Source organism: Apus apus, chromosome 9 (genome assembly GCF_020740795.1).
Source record: "Apus apus isolate bApuApu2 chromosome 9, bApuApu2.pri.cur, whole genome shotgun sequence".
In the NCBI taxonomy this organism is placed as follows: Eukaryota; Metazoa; Chordata; class Aves; order Apodiformes; family Apodidae; genus Apus; species Apus apus.
The window spans coordinates 11,027,222-11,046,802 of NC_067290.1; the positions used below are offsets into that span (position 1 = coordinate 11,027,222).

General features: G+C 33.4%; 1 protein-coding gene across 4 annotated transcripts in view; it reads left to right on the forward strand.

Annotated features, from left to right (window-relative positions):
* ERC2 (ELKS/RAB6-interacting/CAST family member 2) overlaps nt 1-19,581 on the forward strand; it is a 445,445-nt gene that overhangs the window by 154,679 nt on the left and 271,185 nt on the right. For 2 of the 4 annotated variants that reach the window (XM_051627871.1, XM_051627872.1), the window contains exons 8-10: nt 5,894-6,031; nt 13,013-13,153; nt 13,679-13,819. In XM_051627871.1, the coding sequence (XP_051483831.1) occupies nt 5,894-6,031; nt 13,013-13,153; nt 13,679-13,819 (420 nt within the window). Of the gene's footprint in view, nt 1-5,893; nt 6,032-13,012; nt 13,154-13,678; nt 13,820-17,251; nt 17,288-19,581 lie in introns of all 4 variants that reach the window. The other 2 variants (XM_051627873.1, XM_051627874.1) reach the window with 2 other exon arrangements.

Consider the following 19,581-nt stretch of genomic DNA (forward strand, 5'->3'; position numbering starts at 1 on the left):
CCCTTCCTGTCTCCCTATTTTCTTTGAAAATTTGAATCTCCAGATGTCAGCAACAGTGTAAACTCTTGTTTATCTGGTATTTTCTTTGTTTTGTTGCTACTACAGCTGCAGTGTTCAGTACTAAGAGCATGATTTCTTTCATTGCAAGTACTGTTTTCTGTGGTCTGGTCTTTCTTTTTCACATATTTGTTATATTTTCCAACTCTTTTTTTCTAAGAGAATATCATCTTTGTCTCTCATTTTGCATAACCAGTTTCTCTCTAGTGAAGGTATCTTCAGATATTTTTCTTCATTTTTCAATTGCACTTAGAGCTAGCCATACACACTGCATAGCTTATTGCTTTCAAAGAGTGGATGTGATTGTCTCTGTTTCACATCCTGTTGACACTACTGTAATTTTCCACATTCAGCTTAATAAGTTGTTGCTTATGAATAAACAAAATGAGTTGCACTCTTTTCTGTATTTTTTTCATATCAGGTGCAAATGTATAATATGCATCTCTGTTATATCAATTTATTTTTCCTTTAACTTTTTATGTAGATTAATTTTAATGCTTTATTTAGTACATTAGTGATAGCTCTTGCAGGTTAATAAGAAAATAGAGATATATATGGCAGTGAATAGCTTTCATAACATCTTGGGTGGTCCTGGAATGCAAGTTGTACAAGCAAGCACTCTTTTCTATAGCTCAGAATTTCAGCTGAATTCACAGTGCTGAATTTTTGAAGATAATTTATTCTAGCCATTGAGCAAGGCAGAGATCAAATTCTCGTGCAGTCTTCCACAACTGTCTGTAGACAGAGCCTGGCCTAACAAAGTTACTTGTACTTAGTATGTTATCCCAAGGCTTGACATTTGTTCTCTATGAAATGGGACACATGGCTTGCCAAACATGTCAGTGTGTATTACAAGGAACAACATAGATCCATGAGGTGTAGTTTCCCTGTAAATTCTTGGTTGGCAGTGTTAATACTGGATAATAGTAGCATTTTGTAAGCATATAAAAGATATCTCTTAGGTAAGTTACTGGTTTGTGGAGTTTTTTTGAGCTATTTTATACAGAATTATTTAAAAATGGAATTATATACATTAATACAATAAACATGCAAGAACATTACCCAGCAAAATGTGATGAAAAATTTGTTTCACTGAAGGGAGAAAAAAGTGTCACAAATGCTTCAATTTCATTTGTGAAATGATGTACAATTTTGTATTGCATTATTTCTGTGAAGACACTAATTAGAATTCAAGACTTATTTTTCTTAAGCACTGTATGAACTAAGATCTTTCAGGCCCAAAGCACTTACTACTTTGTTAAAGACAAGGTCACGTGTAAAGGTTGTCAACTTCAAACAAAGCAAAAGGGGAGATGATTCTGTTACGTTGGATAAAATGGGCACGGCCAGGTGGTTCTTAATAATGTAAAAGTAGTGGGTAAAAAAAAAAAAGTCTTTGATGGTATAAGAATAACGAACAACCATAAAAGTAAGTTTTCAATCCACAGTTTTGATCTGATCAGCTCTGTAATCCTAATGGCAAAAACCTGATGAGCTTGAAGAAGCAGAAGACATGTAATAGAGAAATGCTGTAACTTTGGAGGGGAAAAATCTAAGTGTAGCTCAGGACAAAGATTCAGTTTACCTTTTTTTTCTGGCTTCTTGTTAAGGTCTTAAGTATTTTTCTGTTTTTTTTAAACTTGACAAGTGTAGCAAAATTCAGAAGGATTATTATCTGTCCTGCTTGGATTACATGAGTTGGGAAGGGAGCAATAGGATAATTACAAGCTCATGGCACGTCTCAGTTGCTTTTGTCATCAGGTGAATGTGAGGGCTGATGTCTGAAGCAGCATTTGCTTAGCTCCTTTGTGACAGTCCCTGTGCAGTTGCACTTTGCTTCTTTGAACTGTACTCCTGAGGAAAGTTTGATGTAAAAACTATTCAGGCAAGTCAGTTGACTTCTGTGAAAATTGTACAGATCCATTGACTGGAGACTGTTTTCTCCTCGGGCACACACCATGTCTATGGCCAGAAATGGTGACAGTAAAGGACAGTGCTGGTCATAAGGTTTGGGCCATCTGATATCTCTGATATTTAAGAAAGCCTTGTGGGGGAAAATAATGAAAGAATACAAAGCTAGAAGAAAATTGTGAACCACGAGGTGTATTGTAATCTGAAGTAAGTACAATGCTGCTGTAATGCTCCAGTTTGGCAAATATAAATTTGAACGTAGTAAAAGGAAGAAACTTTGGAAATATTTTAAATTGAGTATTTTACCATGTTGTGGTAAGATTACCAGGCTTTTTTTCAATTACCTTAGTAAAGTTAAAGATTAGTGTAAATATTCCACTTTACTAAATATATTTAGTTGCAAGTAATTTTTTTTTCTTCTCAAAATTCTATTAACTGTTTAAAGTAGAATGTGACAGTATTTGAGAAATTGTTCGGTAGAATTAGTTTTCTTAAAATATGAAGGGTTTTATAGTAAATAATGACAATGACATTGTACAAAAGTTCTGTTTCCTCACCTGTTTCAGTTTTAAATTTAAATGAAACTATTCTTATACTAATGATCTGTCAATGGAACAGACATGACCCAAGTTTTCATATGAAATAAATATCAAATTGTTCTACCTTGAGAAATTTTGAATAGAGCAAAATGAAATTTAGGGATAGAAAAGAAAATGCTTGTTGTCTGAGATTTTTAAAAATCAGATACAGAGCAGAGTGGATAATGTGGGGAGCTAAGTGTAGGTGTTTGACTTTTCTGTTTCATGAGCTATGCCTAGGAAGTTTCTGATAAATTCTCTCTTACACAGTCTTAACCTCTCTTATACTTGGATGCCTGTCTGTGAAGGCAAATTGGTATAGCATGAAGTGTTTTCTTTGACTATGGAATATTTTTGCAAAGTCTGGAGTATAGTACCTTAATTTTGATAATGAAAGGAATTTTCTTTTGAGAACTTGGGTTCCTCTAGAATTTTAAATCCTGTCTGTGAGTGAGATTTAATTTAATCCCCTGAGTACTTAAGGAGCATTCCTGAGAATGTCACCAAAAAGTGGCAAGATTAGCACTTGCAGTTTATTGACAGCATGCCTCATAGCAAAGACATTTATCTGTAAGGGTATTGTTTTTAAAAAGGAATAAAATCTGTTTTAAGCTCTGGGAATATACACACTTTCCAAAATTCAGAAAGTATGGAACAGTTTCTTTTTGTACAGCTCAGGGCACAGGACGTAGCAGTTTACAGAGGAAAGAATTATATGTTGACAAAACTACACAGTAACTGATTTCTGATCAGATAAAAATATAAGGGCTTGAGGATTAAGGAACTCTTTACAGTCCCTGTCATAAATTTAATTCAGGCATGCTCAAAAGTAAGTAATTACTCAGCAATAAAATGGTATCCTTACATATATGCCTGTATCCAAATATATGTTGAAGAATGACAGAGGTTACCAGGGGATCTGTTATTCTTTCTGGGTCTAAAAAACCCAGGAAGAACTAAATCATATCTTGTGTTCCAAGATTCTAGCATGTGAGACTGCTCAATCTCTTTGTCTGCTGTAATATTTTTGAGAAGTTTGTGATTAACTGGTCATAAAATCTTGTCTGCATGAGCAGATCTTTACTAATCCTGTGTCCATCTCAACAAACAAACAAACACTCTGCTGTATTGATTCTTCTTTCACATACCCCAGTGTGGTCCAGTTCCCATCGAAGTACTTCCTTCCTATATATAGCACAAATAGAAGAATAATCAGATCCTTTCATCTTATTTTATCTATGGACTATCCACTGAATGACTTATTTAAAGCTGTTGTGATTCAGTGGGGATGTTTTTAATTTGCTGCCTGTTCTCTTTACCTCTGAGGAAAGAATTTTGTAAATGTTGAATAATTTTAAAACATGTTTTCTTAGTTAAGGGTTCGATCATATTTTAAATTAGTTTTAAGAGGAAGGAAATAGTGTAAATACTGTGGAATTCAGATAAGCACTGTGCATAGGAAAGTAGTGCTTCAATTTAGAATGCCTAGACTTGGTAGGTCAAGCTGATGATAATACAGGACCAGATCTTGCCTATGTTTCAAAGACATGTAATCTCTATTCTCTCTCCTGTTTTAATTCGTTTTTACTTGAGAAATTATTTTGAAGCTGAAGTGTGCAATTGCTTAAGTATTCCACAGGGTGTCATGAGGTAGTTGTTGGAATCATTAATACTTGGATGGAAGTAAAGAAACATAGTGTGCAGTCCTCTGAATACCAGTTAATGTAATTTTATATGTGACTAATACACATGCTATAAAATAAAAAGTTCTTAACTCATTAACACATGTATCTTATTTCTGTATCTGTATAAAATGTACACACAAAAAAATTATGAGAGGTCATTTACAAGAGTGAGCTATTCTCTCAGGTCTTCTATATATACCTTAATCTTTTATAGTTTACAGACCAAGTGGAATCTTTGGCTCATATAAACTATGAATATAAAAAATAAAAAAGGTACAATATTTATTTTGCCATAGTTATAAAGAATTTCTAATTGAAATGTGCTCCTTCAAATTTACTTTCAAATCTTAATTTTACTTTTAATTTTGTCTAAAATTTATATTTATTGAAATTATATGTATACAGTGCAAGCAGACGTACTGTGGATTTTATGATTTGTTATTATAGACGTATGTGATGTCAAAACTTAACTTCAGACTATCCTTCCTTCACTTGAATAATGTAGTAGGAGGACAGTTTTTACCAAAACATGCCCCAAATTAAAGTGTGCTTGATTATGGTGATGTATTTTTCCATATGGAGACCAAATTTTTATTGACATAACTGTTGACTTTTGCATGCTGCACATGCATTGAATTCAGCTTCATATGTGTAAAACTGCTTTTAAATACAGTTTAACAGTAATTGGGAAGGATCCTGCATCTGTTTAAATCTGAATTGCTTTAAGTGGAAATGACATTGGCCATGGGAAAATTACATTACTTTATGAAAAGAACAGCAAAACTTTCTTTCAGTGGCAACAGAATATGATCCAAAGTGTAAAATCACTGATGAACGTAAGAATTTGAATCTCTGTTGATCTTAATAATTTGTCTAATTTTAATAGCATATATAAAACCAGTTTTGAAGAAACTATACCTTATGGATTTGTGCATATTTATCCTATTACATAAAGTGCCATACTAAAATAATAATTAATTTTCTTGATACTGTTTACTTGATACTGTGCTAAGTATTATGGAACAAATGTTGGGTTTATGCCCGTGGCATAATAATGAGTGGCACTAAGAGCATAGGATGCAGGGAGGTTGACTCTTTTGACAGACAAATAACAACATTTTGCACATATGATATTCCAGATGTACTCTGCATTATTCCCAGAAAGTCATAGTGTCTTATAGCCACAGGTGATTGCCATGACAGTCAGAAGCTGAGTGCTTTTATTCAGATTTGCTTGATCCTGTGGAACAACTGTTTGTACAAAACTAGACCAGTTTAAGGTTCCCTGCCTCTCCCTTTCTTTGTCTGTCTTATTGCAACTGGGATAATTGAAAGGGGTAATTCCACACATACTTTGAATTACTGAGATAATGCAGTACCTTAATCAAGAGTGATTAATATCAGAAAATATTTAAATAATACCTGGCTACACTGAGTTTTTTTCTATAATTTATTAGGAAATTATACTTTTTGGCTAAAGAAAACAAAACATAAAGGACAAATTAAAAACTCTTTATATGAAACCATGTAAAACTTGGCAGTGTACTGAGGCATGTGTATCATATGTGTGATACCTATACATTCATTTGATCCTAGCACCCAAATCCCTCTTTGAATGTTAAGACCAGGTTGGTGAATATTATGATCTGTTTATATTTTCAGATTGAAAATCTACAGGAACAACTCAGAGACAAAGACAAACAGCTGACTAATCTGAAAGACAGAGTGAAGTCATTGCAGACGGATTCTAGTAACACAGACACAGCACTAGCAACCTTAGAAGAAGCTCTGTCAGAAAAGGTAATGTTTTCTCATGGGACCACGGGTGATCTAACACCTGTAGCAAAGCCTATGGGCCTTGTCACAAAGCAGGTGGCTTTGTTCTGCCAGGATGAGCAAGGAGTGTTCCTGGCTGCTGACCTGGAACAGGACTCTAAGGTAAAGATTGATGTCCTTTTAAATGGGGATGGCCTACCAGTTTCAGTGAGATCAGGGTTTTTCTTCCAGTTAACTTCGAATATGAGACAATCCAAGTTAATTTATATGCCAAAAAGTAGTACAAGCATCCACTTTTTTTTTTTGCATTTTAATGTGTATAACTTAAATGTGCACAGATGAGTGCAACTAATTAAAGTATTATGTGCCATTCTGCAGTATGTAATCCTAGGAAGGTATTTTGGACTGTATGTGACTGTAAAATGGTATTGTGGCTGTTGACACTAACACCTGAAATGCTAATATTGGATTTTAGATTGCTTTGTTTAATCACTAACATTTACTTGGTCATCAACTGTGAAAAATATTGGCATTATTATTACATCTGTGGCTTCAGATGGATAAGCTTTACAGCATTTATGCAGTAAAGAAACTACACACATTTTGTTTATATTTCACTGCTAATCTGGGTACAGTTCTCACCAATCTCACATCATACATACATGAAGTACTTTTAAATCTGTTTTTCCTTCATGTACACTGTCTTTTCTGGATTAGTCTATGTTGCCACTTTCCCAAAATGACCACACAGCTGAGAGTTAAAACACACTAACCATCATGCTACTGTTGTCAATTTGGAAAGCAGAGTGAGTGTCACACTGCAAACTTCCCAGTTCTCCTGTGCAACTGAGCATGAAGCAGTTAGCCAAAAGCCAAAGCAATCTTGTATCCCATTTTCTGCCTCAGCTCTATCTGCAGTGCTTCAGAGAAAATGCACTTATGCCCTACTTAGCTGGGGTGATTTGCTGAGTTACTATCTGTCTTCAGTGGTCATGCATTTCTCTGTTGAAAATGTTAAATTAATGTCAGTTTGCCAGGCTTCATAGTAGAAGCAACAAGTGTGGACGTATTGAGTAGAACATGTACAATTGTCTTCTCACTGCAAGAAATGTGAAAGGTTAAGTACTGGGTTAATGCCTAACCCAAATTAATGAGTGGCAATTAGTTGTTTTCAAGGCATTTTGTACCAGTACCATTCTAAAATCAGTTGAAATAAATGTAAACTGATACATAAGTGTAAAGGGGTTAATAATTTTGAAGTTTTGTATGTATCTAAAATGAAAATGTTCTGTTATTCTCAGTCACACAAGTTGTGACATATTACTAAACTCAGGATGCATGATTTTTTTTTAATATTGTAGTGAGGACTCTTCTCAGAGGCTGTGCTATAGAATTTCTTTGAAATGTGACAACACTAGAGACCCTGAGGGTATGAAAATTTTGTATCAAGCTTAACTTGATGACTGTAATAAAGGTTCAAAGGCTGATAAATGATGCTAGTTTTAATGTTTTGGAAAAATTAGATCCTTTTCTGAAATGTATTTTGCAAGTAATGTCTTCTTGATTTGGAATTACGTGGATATATATGAACAGACACTTTTTTTATAGAATCAGCATGATGATTTTTCCAAGTGGAATTGATTAGAACTCATGTGGAGCCCCTAAGGTTGAATCCTGTACAAAATAGTCACTTATGTATAGTTAGCTGAGAAAGGCATCTTTCCTGCAGTGTTTGCAGGCTATTTCGAGTCCCCTATACGGTGAATCTGATGGGAAGTTTTCCTCTGCCACAGAGATTTCAGTCTTTTTGCAGTTGATGAAGGCCCTGGGATCTGCTATGAACCAATATTGCTGAGAAGTGGTGTGAAGCTGAGTTGTGCTGTGGTGTCTGGTGACTGTTTCAGTTGCTTATGGAGAGATTGTTACTTACAAAAGCTAGGTGGCAGGATATAAAGGGAAGAACCCTGCATGTAGGTGATAATTGCTTATCATTCCATATTACTTCAGAAACGCTACTTTGGTAATCTAAGGAAAAGATAGGTAGAATTATAAAATAATAGGCTTTTTTTACAAATGAACATTATAACTGGAAAGTGTCAATTATTTTATGACATGCCCAAATAATTATGCAAATTAGTGTCTGTGTCAGTAATAGGAACACATGGCTTGAATTTTAACAGAAAATTTTAATTCGTTTTAAATTGTGTTGTTTTCTTATGACTCCCTTCTGTATTTTGAGAACTGTGAGCTTAATTAAATTATTAAATCATTAATATTTGTCCAGTTTCTGAACAAATACAGAACAGTATAGTTCCTACGCAGTTACTCAATGCTTTACAGTGACTGGTAGTCTGGAAAGCAGTATCCATGTTAAACTTTAAAATCTAGAATATGGAATGTCAGTTCTAAAATACGTGACCTTGCCCTTTAATTTCATTGGCTAAATTTGCTTATGAGAGAATCATGTTATAAACATTCAACTTCATGATAATTCTGATGGATTTTTTTGTTTGTTTGTTTTGTTTAATGTGTGACCACTTTGTCATATTGGGAAATCTTTTTACGGTTGAGGAATTCTTAGTATATTAGATTAAAAAAGAAAAGCAGCAGTACAGAGTAGAATTAATATGAGCTTTTGAGAAAGAGGGTACTTGATCTTAGAGCATTAGACACAACGAGGAGAAAGTTTCCAAGCATCTCTCTGCGTGATTTTGAATGATGTACAGAGATATTATGCACAATTCTTTCCCATTGCCAGTTTCTTGAAGGCCATACTTAGAAGGTAGGTTTTCTGCCTTAATTGTAGTCTCTGGGATCTACGTCTGCATTGAAGGAAGCCAGTAGGCATCTTCTAGAAGTTCATAATGAAATATTATATCTAGCTTTCTTGTGTCTTTTGGCAGCTAAATAAGTTGACACGTCTCTTATTCCTATTTGTGTCCAACTTTCCAATTCATTCTGGTTGGTCTCAGTGAGTGATCTTACTAGTCCCTGTTTCTGTCTGCAGTAACATTCTTAAGACTTTATCAATAGTTATTAACTTTTTCCACTGCAAATACTGGTAGAGATATAGAACAGATTTTTGTTCAAATGAGAAAAACCAAGAATCCTTGGTGATAGTTTCTTATTAAAAAGTGCATCAATATAAGTATTTTTAAATAAACTTAAATTTGTAATGCTTTCAAGAAAGGATGCAGCTTTCATTCAAGAAGACCAGCTCTCCATGGAAATACATTGCTAGTTTGTATGCTTTTTGTTCTTTTTCTGCTGTATCATCTTGTTTTGTACTCTGGGATTAGGCAGTTTTTGGCTTTACCTTAAGTTTTGTCAATTCCAATAGTTTTTGAAATTTAATTTATATAATTATGAAAAAAATGCTTCAGATGCTCTTTTAAAATAGAAATTAAATTTATTTAGACTAGTTTAATTTTAACTACAATTTATTTTAATTGCTCTTCTTAGTTTCTATGGGAAGAACATAATATTAAAACCTGATCATAGGATATGAGTAAATGATGAAGTTATTTTTAAAGTCCAAAACTCAGGCATTTGAGCATTTATGTTTTTCCTGCATTGTTCTTGAAAGTACTCAGATTGAAATTTTGGCTCTGAATTTGAAAATATGGCTCCTTGTTCTTCATGAAAATAGATTTTCCAAGTATCTGTCTCTGATTTTCTTTCACATTTCGTGATGAGGTAGCTTGGTAACACTAAATGAGTAATTACTATAAATATCATAAAATGGTATAAAAATTTCCTGAAATGGATTCCTTGTAATCTTTCTAATTTTCCAGCAATATTGCTGATATAATTTGTTGTCTTGTCAGGAATCAGAAATGAACCAGCACAACTTTAGGTATTAATTCAGTTCTTTACCCCGAAGTTCAGAGCCTCTCCTAAGTGCTGAAAATTCTTAACAATAAAGGTTACATTGCAATGAACAAAAGATAAGTTTACTCCTATTAAAAAGAAAAAAAAAAAAAAAGACGTTTGTAAATCAGAATATGCAAAACTGCTATCAGCTTCCTTGATGTTTTAACAAGAAACTTTTCAAAGAATATCTCAGCTCTTGGACTGGCCCAAAGCAGCTCAAGAGGTTGCTTTCATGAAGCTGATATTTATAAAGTTGGGCCTACTGTAGCAGCATACAGCAGATAAGCAATGGAGTATGTCTGATAATGGAGCTATATGCTGTGGCAATTCAGTTTCTGCTTCTGTGATAAAGTGCAAATAGATTAGACCTGTGAGGTCCTAGATTAGCGCTTAAGGAAAGCTCGCCAATGCAAATAAGCTTGGAACAAGAACACATTGTTGGGATTTCTGCAAGTTAGCTGTTAATCAAGTATAATGTGGTATATTAGGGCCTTTTAACACGTTTCTGACATTTAGCCTTATGCAGCTGACAGATAAATTAGTCTTCTTTTGTGATTGACTGACAAAAAATGTATACTGTTCATTAATAAGATGAAATAGTATTATGTTTAATTTGTTCTAGAAGAAAAAAATCATTTAGGTAAATAAATCTTCAAGAAAGAAAAAAAAAATGGAAAAAAAAGGTACTGCAACTGGAAGTCACTATTGTATAACTAGAGAAAAAACAACTTAATTTATCAGAGGGACATAAATGCTCGTAGTGGCTCCAGGAGGAACAGATTTGGAACAAATCACATGCTTTTTACTTAGGCCTAGTTTGACATGCAGTAGTAGACAAGTCCTATAGCAAGCATCTATACAGATTAATAACCCACATCTGCTTTTGATACTTGATCTTAACAGCTCATGTTACATAATAAAATACATTACATCATAGCTTACATTTGTTAGATAAACATTATGAAAAAGTTAATTTTTAAATATTTAATAATAAACAAATAAAAAAATTAGATGTAGATTAAAATTCCAATATGCTTAGTTGCACTTACACTGGGGGCTGCAATTAGCGCTCTAATAAGCAACCACTAACATTTCAAATAAGTAAGGATCAATATGAGAAGCTGAATTTTTCTGTTGCTTGAATTGGCATTTAAATATTTTCAGGGAAATGTATAACCATTAAAATGAAATTCATTTAAGAGCAGTCAAGTTTAAATAATTAGTTTAAAATAATAAAATATTCAGTTCATACAGAATCTTATTATCAGTTTTCAACTTGATACATGCCAATATTATGGCATTTAAATGAAAGGAGAGTAAATAAATGGGAGATCTTCAACAGGTTTAGTGAAAGGCAGGCATATAATAACTGAAAATACAAAGGGACAATTATGAAAAACTTCCCAGTCTTCTGTTTTGTAGTAACTAATTCCTTTGCTATGTAGTATTGAAGGAGGAACAGACTACCAGCAGAGGCAATAGACAGTTTTCAGCAGAGTTACTGAGGTGTTCAGTGTGACAAAGGGATGAATTGTGAAAATGGGGGGCAAGAAATAGCAGAAGAGAAACCAATGTTTGAGGTGCAAAATCTAGAAAATGTCTCTGTTCTACACAACCAAAGAGACTGGAGATTATCTAGTCCAACTAAGCTGCTCAAAGCAGGGTCAACTAGGGCATCTCCTCAGGATCTTGTCCAGCTGACTTTTGAACATCTCCAAGGTTGGAGACTACTCAGATGGAAATCACAGCCTTGAGTTTAGGCTCTTTTAAATGCATGTGAGTATGGTTTGTACAGCTGCTGAAGTGTTGCTTGTATTGTAATGTTTGTTGAGATATAATAACCACTGCTGAGAGTATATTGATATGGGCAAAGGTAAACTTTGTGTGTGTGTTATGTGTGTGTATATATATATATATTTCTAGTGCCTGTGTTTTCATAGATATGGCAGTATAAGGAATCAGGAACAGAGGGAATTAGCGTGAGATCTTCTGTCTTTCTAATAATATTAGATTTCCATCAGTCTAGTCCAGTCGTAAGAAATAGTATTTTAAGTGTTGGACCCTCTCTTAAAGTAGTTTTTGAAGATTTCAAGCATAAGCACAAAACTACTTGAACAGAATATGTGAGTATGCTGATGGTTCTGCCTGAGCCACACCACTGCTAGTGTAGAGCTTCATCAGTTAGCATGTGGTTTTGTCCCCTGTAGGTTTAACTTTCCTAACTGATATTGCTTCCGCTGCCTCCCTGATTACCACTTCAAAAATAATGCTAGTAGTTTCCCTGATAGTCTGCTTAAATTTACCTATTCCAAATTCAAATGCAAATATAATGGCTATTTTACCTGAAATATTTTTCTCTGATTAGCATTGGCATACTTCAAGTATTGTAAATGTGATATTGAAGAATGTAACCAAACCATGCTACTGCATCTGCTTTTTACAATTTACTGTTTGATTTCATCACCCATTCCTTGACTGGGCATTTTTAACAATCCTGTGTAATAGTAACTTGAAATCAGCAGAACATTTAAAATGTGGTTGAGTTTAAATTAGTAGGGGTACTAATAATTAGATGGGGAAAAAAATCTTCCTCTGTGTATAGTAAGTTGTATCAGGGTACTTTTGCTGTGTCTTGGACAATTTTTTTTTTTGTCCCCTCAAAATACGATACATGTAAATTGTATGTTACTGATAGTTAGCAAGTGATTGATTTCTAATTAGATTTGGAGGCTTGAAAATGTCTTGTAAATGCTGTACAGGCTACTATAATTAAAAAAAACCAAAACACCAAAATCATTTCATGCTGAGTAAACTGGTTGTGGTTTCAGTTTTGAACTTCTATTCAATACATTACTGAGATGAATGTCTTTCCATATCTATCACAAGACTAAATATATTCATACCAGTATAGATATTTATTGAAGCTTCTGTACAATGTTACTTTTAGCAACCTTGAACTGATGCTTTTGAAATCAGGGGGAATCCTGTATTGATTGTAGTACCAGTAACTCAGTCATCCTCTGTTTCTGAAAGTTATTTTTTCTTAGTGCTACTTAATGTAAAGAAATTTTATTCTGTCTTGTCTTAAAATTATTCCCAACTTTTTCATTTTCCAATTCTTTCTCTTTTTAGGAAAGAATTATAGAGCGCTTGAAGGAGCAAAGGGAACGAGATGACAGAGAAAGAGTTGAAGAAATTGAATCATATAAAAAAGAAAACAAAGACCTCAAGGAGAAAGTTAATGCTTTACAAGCTGAACTGACAGAAAAAGAGGTCAGTCTTTTCAGTAAAATTTATGTTCTTCTATCTATGTCATTATGATGAAAGAAAGTGCATTAGGATTACTCTTGAATCATTTTAAGTACTGAAATTCTGCAATTTCAGTGGTCAGCTTCTGAACTGCTGTTTTCTTAAACATTCTTCATAGTCCACACTTTGTTACATAAAATATTGCTTGAGCTTTTTGCGTAGTTGTGTGTCATTATATCCATTTTTTTCCTTCACATAAACCTCCAGTAGGCTCACATATTCCATAGTGGCTCCTGTTTTTGTCAGATAGAACAATAGACTTCAAACTTGTCTGTGTTGTGACTGTTTCTGTGTTGCACAGCATGTCAGCTCCTGTGGTTCCAGTTTGTTGTCTTCTCAAAATGGTGTATTTTGCTATCATTGTGCATTTTTGTGTTAATTCATTTTGGGGAAGGGGAGGGGGAACAGGATCGAAGTCATTACTAAGTTGGCAATAAGTTAGTGTCTTGGTGCCTAGGAATTAACTTTTTACTTTTGGTCATTTTCCAGTCTAGTTTAATCGATCTCAAAGAACATGCATCTTCATTGGCATCAGCAGGGCTGAAAAGAGACTCCAAACTTAAGTCTTTAGAAATAGCCATAGAACAAAAGAAAGAAGAGTGTAGTAAGTTGGAAGCACAGTTGAAAAAGGTAAGTTCCATCTTAAAACAACAAACGACAATCAGAAAAACATCCCATACCCTCATTTTGAAAAGATGAGCTTATTTACTCTTCTAGAGTAAATCTAAAATCTACCCATCTTATGCTGTTTGCTGATGCTTGCATCAAATACTGCTAATTTTTTCTTAAGAGGATTGTACCAAAGCCACTAGTGAGCCTCAGAAATGATTCTGAATATCTGTATGAGGGAATTCTGAGAAGCTGCTACAAGTAGATAAACTGGGAACAGGACATTGGAGGGAAAGTAGAAGGGCAGAACGCAAGTATCAAACCAGCAATTTATATGTGTATGAATTTATACTGCTATTAGAAGTAGACTCAAATGTTGGTAGTATGGGAAAAAATTTAAAGACTTGCACAAGAAATACTGTACTTCCTAATAAGCAAAAAACAAAGCAAAACAAACAAACAAAAAATCAGCTTCCAAAATGCAAACTTTAGCTAGGTTTTATTTTGGCATTTTTTTTGGCTTTGTTGGTGAGCAAGTGTTTGAGACAATTAAATGAAATAATGCAGTTGACCTCAGCTAGTAATTCAGTATTTCTATTCAGCCAGTACTGGAAGCAAGCATTTTTAAAAAAAGGACACTAATCCTATATTGTGTAACATTGTTTAAATTGATGCATTAAATGGTTTTGCTTAAATGGTTTGCAAGTTTGTTGATGCTTTTTCAGCCATACGTTGTTTCTTTGACCTTTTTCTGTGTCATTTGGGAATGTGTGCTCTCATTGTTTGAATCAAACTCATGACATTTGATGGGTTTAGGCAGTGTTTGCCTTCTGCAATTCATGACTATGTGTATGTCAAACATGATTTTTTTTTTTAATTGATATCTAATATGTAATTTTCTAGAAAAAAAAATAATCTGTCTATTCTATGAATGTTACGACCGCTGGGATAATATTCTGACACTCTTTTTACCCAGGTTGAGTAGTATTGTGCTCTGTGTTTAATCAGTATTTCAGTAGCCTTACCTCTGAAGAAGGTACTGCAAAGTGTAAAGAATGCCAGATTGTAAACCTTACATTTCTAGTATTTTTTAATTCAAAACAAGTACGTGCAATTAGATGCCTATGCTATATGCTTAGTTGTGGAGGGGAAGGAAGGAAATAAATATTTTAAAATAAAAATATTCATAAGCTTTTAATGGAAACACAACTACTTCAGATGTTTGACTGCTTAGAAATGTTTTTAATGTCAGAACTAGAATGTCCAAGGAAGCTGTTTCTCTGAAAGTTCTTAATTTTTCTTTTGTTAGAAAATATGTTTGTTTACTTTGCACTTCACTACAAAATAAACCTCATTACAATCTGAAATATCTTATTTTCTTTGTTTAAAAAACTAGTTAAAAACATTTTTAAAACCCTAGAAGCACAGATCACTTAAAAAAAAAAAAACAACAACAAAATCCTCTTTAACTTCTTTAAATCCTGAGTCAATCTTTTATGACTGTACATATAAACACATAATATGTTCATGGAAAAATAAGCACTTAGGAAAGTCAGAGTGTCTCTGGGATGTCTTTCATATAAAAATGAAGTATGTTCCCTGTGATTGTTACATGAAAGTTGAAAACATAATAGTTTTATTATATCATAAATACAGCATAAAACCCCAATGGAAATTCACCCAACATTTGTAGGAGACCAGGTATTTCCACAATAAAATGTAGTTACAGCCTTCTTTGTGGGCATGTTTAGCTGAACACAAACAGTGACTGTTAATGATAGTAGAGTCCAAACAGTAATTTTCAATTCACATTTTCTCTAATAAAATACTTTATGTTCAAACCTGTAAATATCCTGTGTTAAAAGTAATTGGTCCCCAGGAATATACCTTCACCATATTTTCACTCCTTAGGAAACTAACTGAAATGGGGATCTGGCTCATTCTTGCATATGTTTGAAGTTAGGAGGGAACATCAGCTTAGTTTGGAGTAAATTAACCTGCATGTCCCATAAGTGTGCTCATGTTTGAGCATTAAGCACTACGGAAACAAGAAAGAATGGGCACAGTTTGTGTCTTTCAAAAGTGACTCCAAAGAGCTGGCTATTTTTTTGAGAAATTTGCATGCAGCTTATGTTACTCTGTTCCAAAACAACATAGAGATGGTACTTTTCATTATTTTGATTTCTATGTTTTACCTGATTATACTAATAAATATGAAGATAGTATTCTGTGCACTTTTTTTAGAGTTAGTTTTCCATGGCCAATAATATTAAGAAGAACGATTCCTGAAAGAAAAAGTGTACAATGGGCAAAGTCAAACAAACTCTGTAGATTATTTATTAAAAAAAAAAGATTTAAAAGTTTGTCTTGCCTCATTTCTTCTCCTTCCTATTTTTGGAGAGAATAAAATACATTTATTGATAATAAAGATATATTTTTTTATTATTTGGTCTGATATGTCAACATATTTTTCAGTATTAACTGGATTGTTTGCATTTCAGCAGGAGAAAATGTGCTTATTCTAAACCCACTGTTTTAATTTTAATTACAGTAGGCATGTTTCATAAAGTAATAAATAGGATATTTGTAAGGAGTAATTATTGATGTAACCGTGCTGTATTTTGGGATGCAAAATAATATTTTAAACCATAAACATGCTTCTTAATGTTTTTTGTGAAAAATATTATGGATTGAAATTCTAAAAACTAAAAAAAAATAATAAAATGCAGAATATAATGCTCAATGGTTTTTTTTGTTAAAATTCCAGAGTTTTTGTTGACTTATTTTGTATTCTAGTGAAAGAACAGCAGGAATTGCCTAATAGGTAGCTAAGTGTTTTAAATATATATATGTGTGTATATATATAATCCTATTATCCACTCTAGAATTTCTTCCTTTTGTTATTTTTCATTATCTTAAATTTACTTGCTTACTGACATATTTGCAGTTGCTAATGTACTTTTTGCCAAGCTGTACTCTTCGAATGTCATTCTGCATAGAAAATTCAGTCGTGTGATAAACAAAAGGAAAGTAATAAATTTAATGATACCATTTAATTAATCTTTCATTATTACCATCTTTGAAGCTTTGGTGATAAATTGCAGCCTCAGCCAAAAGCACTTCTTGTGATTCATTGCTTGAGACTAACACTTAATGTATCATCAAAAGTGGACACCTTTCTTTATTTCATGGGTTATTTAACTTGAGAAAAGGAAAGTAACACAAACCTTAAATTTCTTACTCCAGCTATTCTTTATAGGAGCCAAAGTCAACATTTATGTTTCCCCAGTGCCTCTCACTTTCACCAAGGAATGTTTAGAATCTTAAATTTCTACTTTCTTATGACAAGTTCTTCTGTGCAAATGCACGGGTTTTGTTGAGCTAATGCTGTTTTCCTGAATCTTTCCTTCTTTTCCTGTCTGTGCTTCACTCCCTCCCAACTTTGCAATGTAGCAAGCTGAACAGTTGTTCAATCAGATGTACAATCCAGTAAGTTCTTTCTTAAATGCCCGCTGTAACATATGAAAGCATGAGGATCCATCACCTTATTGTGTTGTGCTCTTCCTCTGTGGAGCTTTGCAGAATTTCTTGGATACTCACGACGTTTTATTCATTATATCCAAATAAATGAACTTTGTGGACTTCAAGGCCATTTTAAGAATATAAAATATATTGAATAGGTGCATTTAGTGTTTCTGAGAAAACAAACATCCTAGCCTTTAGGTCCTCAACTTCTCCATTAAACAAAGCATGCAGATGATTTTGATTTGTTTGTTTTGTTTTTATTTTTCCCACTTTGCTTTGCCTTGTAATTCCTCCTTCTGCAGTACTTTATTTGATCCTTCAAACTTAAGTAACTTCTAATTTATGCAGTTTACCTTAAGGGATTAAGTTGATTATGTGAATAATAGTACCTAGATTGTGACTGGTGCTATTATCAAAAGTCCATATGACTAAAACAGTTCAGTTCTAATTAAAGACTGTATGCATTCAGCATTTTTATATTAAGAATATGAAACATTGTATTTAATCAAAGAAAAAGCTGAAATATAAAATTACAAATGGAAAGGGCAATGTTTGAAAAAGCCAAACAGTATTTCTTTGGCTTGTTTAGTGTTATTATGCTTGCCAACATCAACTTTAATTGCACAATATCTACCCATTTTACGTGACAGCGTTCCGTTTTAAATTTGAGGAAGAGCTGTAACAAACATTCTGCAGAGAACAGTTCATTTTTTGGTTGAGACTTTTACATTTAATGTGCTATGACTATCACAGGACAGAAAAAAATGATGTAACTGTAATAGCAATTTACAAGCTATAGTTTACATAGTAATCATAGTTCAAATTACCATGTAATTGGGATAGTATCTCTAGAGCTGGTTATGTAGCTTAAGTCATGTAATACTATACACTAGGGAAGGTATTGGCTGCACTGAAATCAATGAGAATTTGGCCATTAATGTAAGTTGACCAGGATTCCAGCTTTGGAAACTATTATTGCTAAGTTTTGTAGCTTCTAACCATGTAACAGATATGTCATGGCTTACGTATGGGAAAAGAGAGTCTTACAGAATGTGCTGTATTGGCTTTTAAAAATACTGGTTAACTCTTTTTAGAATCCTGTCATAAATTGATTGTAAGCAGTAGATGTGCTATTGTAACCTGTACCACCCAGCACCTGCTGGTCAGAGAGCTTTTCCATTTGAACAATCAAATCCTTTCTTCCGTATCATCTTGGATCACTTTTGTGGCAGTTATGTTTCTATTCATATCATTTGCACTCCTAATGTGTGTGTCTTCTCAGACAGGAGTCTTTTTTGTGTTAGTTTTTTTCTTCATTTTCATAAATGCTTTCCAGTCATTATTTCAATATTAGTTCTTCTCCTGTGTGAAATGTCTTTGTTACTTCCTAGTCTATTTGTGTGCGATATTCCAAAGCAAGTTAGTCCTTTTTTTTAAATTTAATTTTTTTCTGCCTTTATGTGCTTAAATTTCAAAAGGACAGCTTGTCAGCAGTTCCAAAATAGTGGATGCAAAATCCTTTTCCTTTGGCACCAGGCAGCAATCATGGTATCTCCATAAGACAGGTTTTCTAAAATTAAATTTTCTTGCCTTGTCATCTTTTTTCTTCCACTGGTCGATCGATCGATCTACCTATCTATCTATATACATATATCAGTCTACTTTTAACAACATAAGTAGTAATGATCCTCTTCTGTCCCAAAAGCACATAAAGTCTTGAAATGAAATAATTTAAGTCAATGGCAACATATTGTTCGAATTCCACAAGGACAAGATTTTACCTCTACGCTTAGAGGTGGCATATAAGCAGTTACCCAAAAGACTTTTTGTACTTCAGATCATTATGAAGTTTTATTTAATAGAATGTTTCCTTAGCTTTTTTTTTTTGTTTGAGAGTGATAGTGTTATAAAAACCAGAGGGCAATCTGATCTTAAAATGCTGAAGTGTTGATACTTTTTTTTTTTGTGCTGTAATGTGTCTTTTCTACTGTGTCACACAGGTATCAGCTTCAAGACTTTATTGCTGAATCTATTTTGCAGTACAGCAATGTGTTTTGTATGCATTTGAGTCCCAAAAACATGATATGGAAATGATTTCACACTGTATTCACCTGTGTGAATAAGATGTGATCAGAATTAGGCACACCTTTCTTCATGTTTGTTTTGAACGGTGAACTTGGAAATACCCAATAAATTATTGAGCAAAATTGATTCTAAGAAGTTACATGTTTTTTTTGTCCTGTAATGAAAATATAATG